This window comes from Piliocolobus tephrosceles, chromosome 8 (assembly GCF_002776525.5).
Source record: "Piliocolobus tephrosceles isolate RC106 chromosome 8, ASM277652v3, whole genome shotgun sequence".
Taxonomy (NCBI): Eukaryota; Metazoa; Chordata; class Mammalia; order Primates; family Cercopithecidae; genus Piliocolobus; species Piliocolobus tephrosceles.
In genome coordinates this window covers 76,195,671-76,210,605 of record NC_045441.1, presented here as the reverse complement: position 1 = coordinate 76,210,605, position 14,935 = coordinate 76,195,671, and the positions used below count along the sequence as shown (strand labels likewise).

General features: G+C 38.4%; 1 protein-coding gene across 9 annotated transcripts in view; it reads left to right on the top strand.

Annotated features, from left to right (window-relative positions):
- Positions 1–14,935, top strand: part of DYNC1I1 (dynein cytoplasmic 1 intermediate chain 1) — a 342,240-nt gene that overhangs the window by 234,464 nt on the left and 92,841 nt on the right. For all 9 annotated transcript variants that reach the window (XR_002734626.2, XM_023226604.1, XM_023226602.1 and 6 more), the window contains one exon: positions 3,843–3,968. Coding sequence is in view for 8 of the 9 variants with exons in the window: in XM_023226604.1 (XP_023082372.1) it covers positions 3,843–3,968 (126 nt within the window). In the remaining variant the exon portion in view is untranslated. The remainder of the gene's footprint in view (positions 1–3,842; positions 3,969–14,935) is intronic.

Sequence of the window (14,935 nt, the reverse complement as noted above, 5' to 3'; positions counted from 1 at the left end):
AGGTCTCATTTCTTCTCAGAAATCCCTTTCAATTTCTCTTACTGCCACACCCCACACCAGCTTCCATGCTTATTTATTTATTTTCGAGATGGAATCTCACTCTGTTGCCCTAGCTGGAGTGCAGTGGCATGATCTCCCCTTACTGCAACTTCTACCTCCTGGGTTCAAGCGTTCTCGTGCCTCCCCATCCGGAGTAGCTGGGATTACAGGAGCGAGCCACCAGGGCTGGTTAATTTTTGTATTTTTAGTAGAGACACGGTTTCACCCTGTTAGCCTGGCTGGTCTTGAACTCCTGACTTCAGGTGATCCACCCTCCTCGACCTCCCAAAGTGCCGGGATTACAGGCGTGAGTCAGCATGCCTGGCCCCATGCTTCTGCAGAACCTTGCTTCTGCCTCTATCTTAGCACATGTCATGGTCTGCTTTTGTATTTGTCTTGTAGTTATTTCTACAGGTGTCTTACCTCCCTCCACCTAATGATAAGTTCCTATAGAGAAGAGCCTATTATTCAGGGCATCCACGTCACATATTTTACCTGTCATGGTGCCTTACATATTTATAGGGGACACTTGAGGCATGCCACAGTGGACAGGAAAGGACAAAGCTTTTGAAGCCCAACAGACTTCAAGTGGGGTTCTTGCTTTATCACTTATTAGCAACAAAGCTTGGAATATGTTATTTAACCCAGGCTCTGCGTTTCTTTGTCTGTGGAAATGAGTAAACCATTTCCTACCTTAGAGGGTTATGAGGACCAAATGAATTAACATATCAGTGTCTGGTACCTAACGGGCACTTAAAACATGATGGTTCCTTCCTTTCCAGTAAATGCTAGTTTGTTGTTGTTGTTGTTGTTGTTGTTTGACAGAGTCTTACTCTGTCACCTAGGCTGGAATGCAGTGGTGCACTCTCAGCTCACTGCAACCTCCACCTCCTGTGTTCAAGCGATTCTCCTGCCTCAGCCTCCTGAGTAGTTGGGATTACAGACACACACCACCACGCCTGGCTAATTTTTGTGTTTTTGGTAGAGAAGGGGTTTCACCATGTTGGCAAGGCTGTTCTCGAACTCCTGACCTCAAGTGATCGGCCGGCTTCAACCTCCCAAAGTGTTGGGATTACAGGCGTGAGCCACTGCGCCCCCCACTCCCCGGTTTCATTTATTTGTTAGAAAAAATGGGCTTGAAAGCGTATCTGGTAATTTCCAGGTAAAATTCTCCTAGAGTAAATATTGGATAATTCAGCCCTATGAGTAACTAAATGATCATGAATTTAGTAATTCTTTATATTCTCTTTAAAAGCATAATTTTGAACAACATTTAAGATTAAATAATTGTTTAGATTTTTACTGGAAAAGGAAAATATGAGTAGTCATGTTCAAACAAACAGTGGAAACAGACATACTAGAGGGCACCTTGAAATCCCAAAAACTTGCATGAGATAAAATTTAAATCAGTATCTTTAGGCCTTATGATCTCAGTTATAGAAATTATGCCAATGGCATTTCACTGATAATTTTACTAAAGCACTCCCTGTTTTCTAAAGGAGTTTTAAAACTAAATAATTTTAAATATTTTTAAGTGGAAAAAGAAAAGCTGCAAGTGGGTGCCAACAATGAGACCCAGCTGGGTGATATTATTGCAGAAACATCTGGCTGCTCCTTGGCCCCTGTGGTAGTGGTGTTGATGTTTATAGAGTTGCCTTTTCACATGTGACATAGTTAAACTTCAGATGGACAGTCTGGAGACTTCTGTGTTTATCTGGATGTTAGTTTCTTTGAATGGGCTTTGAATCAAAGGCCTTTCTTAATAGGCCTTTGATTTATCCGCTGAGGAGTGTTTTTTAATAAAGAATGATTACTTCCCCTGGTGGCCACATACATGTGTATCACTGTGTGCTTATACTTCCTCTGCACAACCAGCAAGTTGTAACTCTCTGCAGCTTTCTTTAGTTGAGGCTGCTGGAAGAATGACTAAGACTTAGATTTAGTTATTTTTAATAGAAAAAAAGATCCGTGTTCAAATTCATAAAGACAGTCTTCCATAAAATATATGTATAGAATAATGAAAAAGGAGGAAAAAAATAAATTATAAGAAGAGAGCGATATGATCTGCTATAATCCTGATGCTGTATTTAATAGGGCTGCCTTTTGAGACTTCTGTGTAGTAATGACATTTTCCTGAAATGTGTCCTAACTCATAAGTACTTCCTATGAGATTTGTCCTTAGTTTATTTAATAACACTCAGGGCAGAGTTTATGTAGGATGAGTAGGTCTTTCTAACACCTAGAATCACTATAGAGTCTTTCTTGTTATTTTACTGGGTATGCTTCTTGCATTTAAGCCTTTAATTATTAGCATTGTTTGACAACAAAGGATGAAATATAAAGCCTTTCTATTGAGCACGTAATTACTAAAATTAAAAATTTTAAATCATTAAAGAAATTTTGGCACAAGTTTATTATGTGCTAGGAATTGACCCTGGGTTCAGAGGTCAATAAAAACCAGTCCCTACACTCAAAGAGCTTACAATCTAGTGACAAGACATAGGTATAGAAAAACAATTATAATGCATTTGACATGTGCTTTAATTGGCAGGGCAGACACATAATACTAAGGGAGTTGATAATAGGCAAGGAAGGAAGTGGTTGGTTAAGTCAGGATTGTCTGGAGGACTTGATGCCTGTGTTGAGTCTTAAAGGATGAGTTAATTACGTAAACAACACAGAAGAGGCATCCCAGTGAGAGTGAGTATGAGACTTATAGGTACATAGATGTACCTGTGCGCCTCAAAACTAGTCCAGCGAGGCTGAGTCATAGGGTGTGGGAGGTGGGGAGAAAGAGGGAAGGTTGTAGGAGAGTAAGCAGGGAAGGCAGAAAATGACAGATTATTAAGGATCCTATGTGACCTGCATTTTTCCTTGAAAGTAATGATGAGCCATTAAAGTATTTTAAGCTGAGAAATTACTTAGCCAAATGTATATTTTGTAAAGTCTTCCTGATAAAGGATGAAGAATGGAGTAGGTCAGTGTAGGAAGCCATTGATGAAGCTGTTGCCTTCATCCAGATAAGAAATTAAGTTAGCACGCTCTGACCTTAAAGATAGAAAGAAAATATTCATTTGAAAGGTATTCAGGAATTAGGAAAATTTAGTATATGGGAGTGAGAAAGAGAAAGAAGTAAAAATAAATGTAGAATAGCTGGCCTGGGCCAGGCAAATGTTAGTGCAAGTCACTAAAATAGGGAACACGGAGGAGCAGTAGGTTTTGTGTGGAAGTCAATGAGCTCATTTTTCTATGTGTTGCAAGTGATGTGTCTATGGACAACCCTGAGCAATCCCCACTGGGCAGTCAGATATAAAGATCTGCATTTCAGAGAGAAATTAAGCCTAGAGGTATAGATTTGAAAATTACCAGCATGTTAAGCTTATTAAAGCCACTGAAGTAGATGAACTTACTCAGGGAGAACAGGCCTCTTTGGAATATATGTAATATAAGGAGAACCTGCAGGAACTGAAATGAGAAGTCAGAAAAGAAAATCAGGAGAGAAAGATGTAATGGAAGCCAATACTGAAGCAGGAAGGGAGTAGCACAAAGTGTCAAATAATACAGAGAGGTAAAGTGATGTTTGTAGTTTGATAGTTACCGGTGAGTATGACAAGCACATACAGAGTGTTAGAGGCAGAAGAAAGATTGCAGGAGGTTGCAGCAGTAAGCTGATAGTAGTATGCCACAACATAACAGAAAGCACCATTTACACTATGCGGTATACCACGTGTACATAGCAATAACGAGGTTTTCATTGTGTTGTCATCTTAGCATAATTCATCTTTGTGACCTCTTCCATTTAGTACCCTGAGCTGATGGTGGCTTCTTACAACAACAATGAAGATGCTCCCCATGAACCAGATGGAGTGGCCTTGGTTTGGAACATGAAGTTTAAGAAAACCACCCCAGAATACGTCTTCCACTGTCAGGTAGGAGTCAGCATAGTAAAAATAACTTACATCTCCTGCTAGACCAAATATAGTTTGTGCTGTATTGCATCTGTCTTATGCTGAGAGGAAGAACTCAGTTTAAAAATGAAATTGTTGACAATTTTGGAAAATTTACCCACAGTAACCTAATGTTTTGGGAAAGTGGCAATCCCCCCCAAACAGTTAGGAAGCTTGGCTGGGGACTGTGTGCCATTTTCTTTCTATTTAAAACAGCCCCCATGAGGATGAGTTTATAAAGACCTCGCACTTATGAAGAAATCGTGGTGTACCACTTCCTTTCCGTAAAAGCAACATATGCTTGCCCACCCACGTGGACATCCTCAGAGCCCTACCACTTCAAGTCTCCTACTCTCTTGGAAATGCAGTTCAATGGATTTTGCCAATTTTAAGTTTATGGGCGCCATATTGCTTAACAGATAATACTTTTGTAGCCGGCATGGGGCAAGACTTACCACCCATATTTCTTGAGTTACTTGGAAATACAGATGCTGTTTCTGGTTTGAAAATGCAGAGCTAATTTCAAATATGTTTGTGTTTTTCATTCCTTCTCTCTGCGGACATGTCTTCTCTTCCACTTGACACAATACAGGCTGAAATTATGGTACCCTTGGACACGTTCAGCATTGCTCTGTTGCCATGACTCTGCCTAAATAATAGGCCTCAGCATAGGCCAATACACCAACCCTTTTATTAATGCTCCTATCCTGTGATTATGCACAGGCAAATAAAAAACAAACATTTCAGCTCAAAATTGCAGTTTCTCAAATGTTACAATTCAGAGGTACTGAGTGGCAGATTACTCTGAATACAAATACATCATTTGAAAAGGGTGGGTAAACCTGTTGATTTTTGGAAGCTTAGTGCCATTTTCTATCTAAGAGCCAAGTATCTTTTTGAACTAAAATATGTTTAGACTTTAGAGCATTATCAGATATAATTGGGGGAATAGGAGCTGCTGGAATAGAGTCCCAGCCTCAACCTGATTGAGTAACCTCTAACTCTGGCCATGTTTTTCTAATTTGCTATCTCAAAAACAACTTAACAAGAAGTCTAGGTCTGTGTGGTAAATAACCTTTATTTTCTGAGCCTTTGAAATAAGAACGGTTCTTTCTTTCTCTTTTTCTTTTTTTTTTTTTTTTAAGATTTTCAAGTCAGCTTGATATGCTCCTTCTGTAATCATAGAAGCACAAAATCCTAATTTTGTTCAGTTTTACAAGGTTTGCTAAATTCCCAGGAAAATACTGTGAGGGTTAAGAAATAAAGAAAAGCACATTTTTGAAAAACAGTGCCTTTTATTTTGATATTACAGGAAGTATATATTTGATTTAAAAAATCTAACAATAATATATTATTATAATCAATATGTATGATCTTTATTATGATTTTTAAATTTTAATTATATTAACTGACTACAGGTTTTAGGAATTAACTGTAAATTACTTGTTTTGCCACATGACAATAGTTAATACTAGTATTAATTGAAAGGGCATTCTTGTGTGTGTGTGTGTGTGTGTGTGTGTGTGCGCGCGTGTGTGTATCTTTTGAACCATTGACTAAACATTTCTCCAACAATTTTTTTTTTTTTAGTTTCTCCCTTAATGATCCAATATATGCCATTGAGAAGAAAATACACTCACGATTTCAAAAAAAGCAAGAGGTACCCTAAATATAGAAACAAGGTAGTCATACCAGAGTTACCAAAAGATGCTGAGTAAAATAGTTGATTCCAAAAACTTGTAGTCAGCACTTTGATACACGTGATACTCATGAAGTTGGGATAAAGGCCAGGTAAATATCACTGGCTGCCAAAGAAAAACAAAATTGCTATGATATTTAGTATTTCTGAACTGTTGGGAGATCAAATCAGGAAACATTCAGCAGCCAGGGAAGTCCTAGATAAAATAGTGATGGAGGTTAGGTAGACGGATAAGATAATAAAGGCAATTTGGTTACCGCTGTACTAAAGTGTAATAGCTGTAGCAATATCTACGTGTTTCTGTATTTTAAATTTTCGCAACACTCTGCCTTCATGATCTCATTGATTGTACAACACGGAGGTAGGAAAAAGGTTATTATTCTCTTTTTCCAGTTGAGAGATTTTATGCTTTAGAGGTTACCCAGCTAGTGAACAGTAGAGCCAGTCCTGGAACTGAGGCTTATTCTATCGCATACATCATGCCATCACCAAGGCTGCCTTCTAAAAACGTGGGCAGACATGGGACTTGATAGCAAAGGCTGTACAGCCCATTCAAGGTATATTTTTGGCCACGTACCCTTATAAGGTATTGATTAGACATGGTTCTAGACATGGCTATCTTTACCACCTTCTAACCCTAAATGGAAATTTAGAGATCCCACAGAATTAAAATATATATGTGGAAAAACCAAAGCCCTCACTCACTGACCTATAACTTTTCTTCTATGTCCTATCTGATCTTTGCTAAATCTTATTACAACTGGTCCTTTCTAGACACTAACTCAGGGAAATCAGGTCTTTTTAATGTGCTTCCACATTCTCCTGTGATGTTCTGATAATTTCAAAATTAGACAATACATTACTTAGAAAAAGGGCAGAGGTAGAGAGTAGCAAGAGTACCTTATGATGACTGTACTTTTATAATTTTGGAGTAATTGCATTAGCTATTCATTTCCTGCTGATCTCTGCTGATTCTTCATATTTTTTAGAAGTGTATAATTGTAAATAAAACTAATGGATCAGAAAAGCACTGTTTCAGTCAGTGGAAAGCAAATGCACAAGAAACAGACATCAGCTCCGTGGTGTTTTGTAAAGACTGACAAGCTTTTAGCCTACTCATAAAAAGATTTTAGTATAAAGTTTCATTTCTCTCTGTTATGGATAGCAAGGCCAAAATATATCTTCTACTGTCATGGGCAGTTTTGGTGTCTTTACTAAATTGAATTTTTACTATGAGCTCTGGTCCTGCATTTTCTATTTTTATTTCAATAAAAACTGTCTATACTTGGAAAATATTGGTGAACCCTGCATAGAAATCAGCCACTCAGCCTCATAGCACACTCTGGCAGTGCTCCTGCTGTCTTCTGTAGTGGCTTCCACACACTGTCATTAGATTATGTGTCTGACCACCCTGCATTGCTTACCCTGGTGTGGTCTTTCTCTTTTAAATGGAATGAATAGAATCAGAAATATATACCTTAGAATTATCTGCATTGAGGTAAATGGAAAAGCTATATTTAGAGTCTTAGCTTGGTCAGAGGTTTTTATTTTTACTTTTACTTTTTCCTGATTTGGTTTCTTTGTTCTTGGCAATCTCTTTTAGAGGGGGATCTGACAATGACCTGAAACTGACAATGACCTGAAACCCTCGCTATTTCAGGGCAAAGCAGAATGCGAAGTGGGTAATATCAGCTAACGTCATTTGTGTCAGTGTTTAAAGCCCTCAGTCTTTATTTCTACATGGGCTTCACTTCCCGTTAAGATTCTATAAAGGGTGCAGATGTCATTGCTGCACACGGCCTCAGCTGCCCAGTGTTTGATTCTGTATGAGGTTCCTGCTAACCTCAAAGAGAGTTCCACCTGTGAAGAGTGATGGTAACACAGGAGGGAGTGTGGGCTGGTGGTTAGGACAGGGACAGAAAGTTAGGACTTGGAGTTCCATTCCTAGCTGACCACACTGCTGAGTGACCCTGGGTGAGTCATGGGGGCTTTATTGTTGTGTTTCCCGATCCCATGCAAAGAAGGCTTTCTCTAGTCTCTAGTGTAATTGTAAAGTTTATTTCAATAAACCTCGTTTCTTCCTCCATCAATTTTTGTCCCTCCTCCAACCCAGTTGTGGTCTGCAATCCAAATCTACAAAACAGCTGTGAATGCAAAGATATAAATTAATTGACATTAATTTTATAAAGTATATTTTGACCAGAGAAGTGTTAAAATCTCCTTAAGGATTTTTGTTTATTTTTTTAAATGAAAAGAAGAGTAACTTGCTTATGGCCCAGCTGATAGAAAGAAAAAGGCGTCTTGTAAGTTTTTCTCTTGCCTAGGCTAAGAAGTGGTTATTACAGGTCAAAAAAGAGAAATGAATAAAAGAATAGAAAGTTCTTTGACAATTACTGCTTCATATTTAGTATGAATTCCTGGAATTCAAAATGAAAGTACATAGTAGGTGCTTTATAATTGCCAAACAAACTCCATGGCTAAGAATATGAAAACCAGAGTGAGACCTAAACAGTTTTCAAATGTGATATTCAAAGTGCCTCAGGATGGGAAAACAGAATAGGAAACCTCAACCAGTGTAACATAGATTATCATACACATTTTGAAGAATAAAATCATGGAAAATTTAAACTTACTTTTGACATAAAGTTAAAATTAAACTCTTACGTAAAAGATACAACTTACATGGATCAGACCAGAGAAATAGTGCCACAACGTTGCTACTTTGTGCCTTTCCGAAAAGACATAAGGGAATATCAGTGTACATGCCAAAATGAAATGCAGACATCCCAAAACACTTCTTTTCTGCCAATTGAGTATGACCGATCCGATGAGCTAGACACTGATTCTTATTAAATCAAACAGCAGGAATTTCATTTTGCTTTGCCCAGGAAGCTGGAAGCAGAAAACCTGCCTCTCCAGCTTTCTTTCTTTATCTACCCTCCTCTAGAGTCTTCTCCAAAAAGCAACTCATGAAGAAGCAGAAGTGATCATTGGGACACATCTAGGGATGTTAGAATTATCAGCTGGATTCTAGCAAAGAGATCGTATTCTAGGTGATTCCTCATCTGAAAACAGCAATGATGGAGATTATTTCTATACTTCTATACCAAGTGAACTATTTGATGCAGAGGATGCCATAAGAACACACCTTTAAACAAGTTGTTTTAAAGTTGTTTTATTTGTCTTGCCATGTCACATTGCAAATGATCAAGCTAGAGTTTCAGATCATTACAAAAACTGAGCCTCTTATTAGCATTTGCTGCATCCCATTAATGTGCACACATGTTGTCAACACAGAACTCCAGCACTGCTGATTCTGTCCAGTTCCCTAAATGCCCTTCCCTTCTCTCTCTATCCACTGTGCTACAACTGTCTGAACCGGGCTGTCTCCAGTGTGATTCATTCAGGAATTATCCTGGGAATTACGGATGCTGTGCAGTGAGAGCCAGATTGCAATATGAGCACATTTTCTGGCCTGTCCCTCCATTCCCTTCAATACCCACCCACCTCCAGCCATTCACTGAGGTGAGAGAAGCCTTAGTCTCAGGAAGATGGGTGTTCTGAGGGATCTGGGTTGAATACAGATGGGATTCTAGCTACCTCTTAAGATTATAATGAGGATAATAGAAACAATATAGTTATATTAGTCTGCTCAGGCTGCTATAACAAAATAACATTGACTGGGCAGTTTATAAACAACAGAAATTTATTTTTCACTGTTTTGGAATCTGAGAAGTCCATGGTCAAAGAGGCAGCAAATACTGAGCTAAAATGTGATCAGTATTTTAATAACTGGTAAGGTTATACTGTGTGTATAGCCTTACACATGATATAATCTGTGAGAGCTCTCTTCTTGGCTTGCAGATGGCCACCATCTTGCTGTGTCTTCCTATGGTGGATGGAGAGAGTGAGCTCTCGGATATCTCTTATAAGGACTCTAATCCTATCCTATCAGGTCCCTACCATTATGACCTCAAAACCTTCATTACCTCCTTCTAGTCCCTATTTCCAAATACAGTCACATTGAGGGTGAGGGCTTCAACATATGAATTTGGTCGCAATGGGGGGAAGTACAATTCAGTCCACGGTAATTGGTGAACTTGCTTTGAAATGATAAAAGTATTCTCTTTACATCTGTTTGTTTTATTATTATTGCATGATAGTCACGTGGGAAGAAGCTTAAACCTTGGCATTTTTATTTTTCTTGCTAGGATATATTCCTGAAGAAATTTCACCTAACTAAGATTCATTCATTTACCCATTCATGTGTTTATTCATTCAACAACTATTTTGGAGGTACCCACCATGGCCAGGCCCTCACAGCAATGATAGGCTGGAGGTGAGACCCTCTCCACAAGAGCCCTTCAGTTTTCCCCAATCCCAGCCATGCTTAATTTTCCATCACCTGACTGACTTCTCTCAATTATTTCTATTGCCTGGGCCCTGTTCACATTGGTCAAATTTATATGTGTGTTCTTTATATTAAAATGCCGATTGCTAGAGGGAACTTGAGACAATTCCAAAGTTCTCTCGTCCCAACTATTTAACCATTTGTTTCCTAACTAAATGATGATGAGGCATTTTCTGAGTTCTGGGAGGAAGTTAAATACATAGTGGTTAAGAGTGAGCTATAAAGCCACACAGCCTGGAATTATAATTTGGATTCTACCACTTAGAAGCTCTGTGACATTGAGTAAGTCAAACAGTTGTTATGAGACTACAGTAAATAAATAAATGTGATGTGTTTAGTGTCAGGCCCATAGTAAGTACCCAGTTAGTGTCAGCAATAGTTATTATTGAATATACAAGAATGAAATTCAAAATATTTAGCAATCTTTGCGTATTGTCCAAATAGTGTGGATGTGACCTCCCTCCTTAGTTGCTGAATGGGGGGTTATGACTGAGGGGTTCTCCAGGGAGGTACCAATTCATTCAGGCAGCAGGAGAGTTCTGGGGGCAGGTAGAGAAGGGCATCTTACCAATAAGTGCAAAATAAGCTCAGCATTGTTTTTGTTGTTGTTGTTGTTTTATTTTTTAGACAGAGTCTCACTCTGTCATGAGGCTGGAGTACAGTGGCACGATCTCGGCTCACTGCAACCTCCGACTCCCAGGTTCAAGCGATTCTCCTGCCTCAGCCTCCCAAGTAGCTGGGATTACAGGCACACACCACCACGCCCGGCTAATTTTTGTATTTTTTGGTAGAGACGGGGTTTCACCATGTTGGCCAGGCTGGTCTTGATCTCCTGACCTTGAGATTCTCCTGCCTTGGCCTTCCAAAATTCTGGGATTATAGGCATGAGCCATTGTGCCTGGCTGAGCTCAGATTTTGATAACCCATAAGGTTATACTGTGTGTATGGCTTGAATATCATCCTGTTATTGTGCTTATGCCACATTCGAGGTACAGATGCATTGGATTCCTTGGCTTGACTACTGACACTGGTGGCCCCACGCCCTGGCTTCATAAATGAACCCTCGTGTACCTACATAGCTCACATGGCTACAATGAATTATTTAGAGACTAACTGGCCATTTGCCGTGCTTAACACACTCTGTAGGCTATGAAGCAAGAATAAGGATGATGGGGCTGACCAATGTTTTCTACTTTCATTTAATACAAGTTTAGCATATCTGTTAAGAGCTGTCCCTCTTAGAGAGACATGTATGACCCAAGGACCCTTTGGTAGGGCTTCCATTCTCTGAACTATCAGATTATGCATTTTCTTTATCCTACAACATTTTCATATAGGCAAGAGCAGGTTTAAAAGAATACCAGGTGGTCTGAAAGGAAAGTGAAGTCTCAGAAGGGCAACACCCTCCCTCAGAGATATGTGCATGGGGGACCTCCTTTCAGGAAAGGAACCAGTATGGAGCAGGAGTGGGCTGTAGTTGCCCCAGGCCAGATGAGTACCCACCAAGAGTGGACAGAGGCCACTACCACCTCTGAGAGGGTTACTTGTACATTGCTTCGTCTTGTTTATATTCTAGGGATGGAACCACTTCTAGACTCCAGACCATCTATTTTTTTAAAATATAGCTTTTTCCCCCTCTGCAAACTAGGTCCACACTTTCTGATTTGTGTGCGTCTTTAAGTTGCCTAATATTGTTGGATGAATGGGGCTTTTCGAACACACTGTGTTATTAATAAATACAGAGACTCATATTCTCTAGGAGTCACATTCTTATTTTAATTCATTTTAGACAGTGGCTTCGAGCAAAACTTAATTTTTGGGATTATTTGAAAGCATTTACTATTGTAGAGAATTTCTGCAAATAGAATCATCTTTACTTCCCGGGGAAGTTTTCTTTCAACAACAACCTTTGTTGTAACAAATAGTCTATACTTTGCTTTTTCCAGTTTCATATCTGGTTGTTTATTTTTAAATGGTATGTTCATTATTTGCCAAAGAATTAAACAAGATGTTGCTTTTATTAGGTGAAAAATTTATCTTCGTTAATTTTTAACTCTAATCTCCTTGAAAATATATTGAGTTTATGTCGTATATGCTACAAATTATTGTATCCATAATTATTTTATAACTTCACTGTTTTTTGTTCTCTAAAGCTGGTATATTTTTTCCTTTTGAGTTTTTAAACAAGTATTTCTAGCACCTATGAACAATAAGTTATGTAATGCAGCATTACATCTTTGCTTCTTCAATAACTTTGTCTAGTGTTATGTTGAGTAGTTGAAATTAAATTAAAATCCTTGTCTCCTTAAAATGTTCATGATAAATATGGTCTTCTGAAAACCAAAAAGAATAGGAACAAAAACTGTACCCAAGTGCTCATGCTCACATAAATGCATGCATGCGCACACACACACACAACCAAGACTCCCAAATCCTAGTCAAAAGCTATATTTCACAAAAGAGAATTATAGTAACATTGATGGTTTGCCAAAACCTCAAGCAGTGACAAAATCCACAGTGTCCTGAAAGGGATGCCTTTACAAAACCATGCCTCTCCAGATGGTTTAGATTAGAGATGTTTAAAAACATATGGCAGCATTAGTTTGGTTTAGAATTCATAGTTAATTCAGTAGATAAAATAATGCAAATTTGAAACCCTATCCTGTCTATCAGAAAAATCATCAAATCTTATGATTGCTCTTAGGAGGGGTTGGTATGTGATGTGTTGCTTTTTAAATTATCTAATTGAAATAATAAAATTAACCAAAAAAAAGTAAAAAGAGGATTAAAATATAAAAGTATGAGTAAAAACTTTCTTCTCTACAGAATATTTCTTCCTATAAGCTGTCATATCCAATCAGTTTTATGGGATTCGACAGCCAATTGTCATTTCCTGAGATATATTCTGTAAAGAGGTTGTGTTACAGAGACAGCATGAAAAAATGGAAAAAATAATTCCAGAGCATCATGCCAAGAGAAGCCAAAATGTCCTTGAAGACCACAAAGTGTTGCCAGGATTCCTTCACCTTGCTAATAATAGCAGATAAGCAGCTTACGCACAAGTTTTTCCTTTGGCTTATTTAGCTTTCCCTCCTAGACACTTTCTAAAGGAGAGTGCTCTCAGTCCACATTTTAGTAAATTATTTTGCCTTATCTGTGATTTTTCATCGTGGGTGGGGGCTCTTTGTGAACAGTAATGTTGCATATTGTGTTATCTGACACAAGACGTATAGTAGTTTCCCCAGGACCCTAAAAGGCTTCATCACTAAAAGCTCAGCTCCCACTGTCCCCTTCTTTATGTCTAAAATCAACAGTATCCCACCCTCTGATCCCACAGTTGGACAGCCAGCAAACAACTCCTGGAAAAGAACTGCTGTATGGAAACAGTATTAATTTAATGATGCATATTATTGTGTATCCTACCAGCAGCACAAATGAAAGCATTCAGCAGATATGTTAAAATTGCCACTAGAAGAATGCTCACTCAAGGACTCAAAGCCTTTCAGAAAATCCACACAGGGAAAATATGGGACAAAGATTCTACAAAAATAGATTCAGAAGTTTTCAAAACACCGTTGCTAGGCTTTGAAGGGCTTGACTCTCAAAGTGGCCCAGTATTTACTTCCCCCTGAAAGTAACACATTTTGAACATTTTTCCAACCATAAAAGGTAGAACTGTAGCTTCTAATGGCTAAAGGAGCTCCACTATCAAAGTAAACATGCTTCTTTGGCAGCAAGGACACGTGCGCGTGAAGAAAACTAGAGGGGAGCAGGAAGAGTAGGAAGGTCCCTGTCACAGGAATTGGTGTGGATTCATGAGTATTTCAACTGTAGATTTAATTTTGTTTTAACCATAGAGAAAATGTGTTAGCCAACCTTAACAATTGATCAATAGTTCTGCATATTGCCCCACTTAATATGTGTAACTGGAGATATATTTTGTTGTTTCATCTAATAATCAATTTTTTAAATAAATGGGAATGGGTGATGACTTGGCAGGGGAAGATGCAAGCATTTGAGAGAATCCAGGCACTTTATCATAGGCATAAATGACACCATGCCAACCTATCTCCACAAAACTTGTTGAAAAGACTTCACTTTTGGAGCAGATGCTCAGAGGAGAGAAAACCCCACCTGAGGCTTTCTCCCCTGCCCCCAGTCACACTCCTCACGATGACCCTTACATGTTTTGTTGCATGTTTTTTTGTGTGCTTTGTCAAATTTGTGAGTACTTGGCTAATTTTCAGAACAGAATTTCACTGGATGATCACTTCTCTATTTGAAAACTACTTTACATAAATTTCCTGCCTTTAGAACATTCCAATGTGTTCTTCCCTTTGTATGAGGGATTTTGAGCCAAGTTCTGTAAAACATCACAAGTTTGGACAACATGGCCAGAGAAGGCCAATTCTCAAATGAGATATGATTTACTAAAGAAGCCCAGGATAATTAAATGATTTTTTTGAAAAACAAATCATTACAGTCTCCAAACTATCCTTTGTGTCAATAGTAATTTTCACTATATCAGGTCCTCTGATATGACAGCTGCTGATTTGGGACATTGGTACAGAAGTGAAACAGAACACCAATGCTGTGTTATAACTCAAACTTGTAATTAAACATCTGGGACCTGCCTGCTTTAACGAAGAGTTAAGAATATTTGGTTGGTTGTGTATCATATCTCTAAACTGATACTACTGTGATTCAATCCTTACACATTGTGTACATGTATCAAAATATCACATGTACCCCCCAAAATATGTACAACTATGATATGTCAATAAAAAATTCAAAACAAAAACAAAGATTGAAGGACTTAGAAACTATTTATTTTCTCAC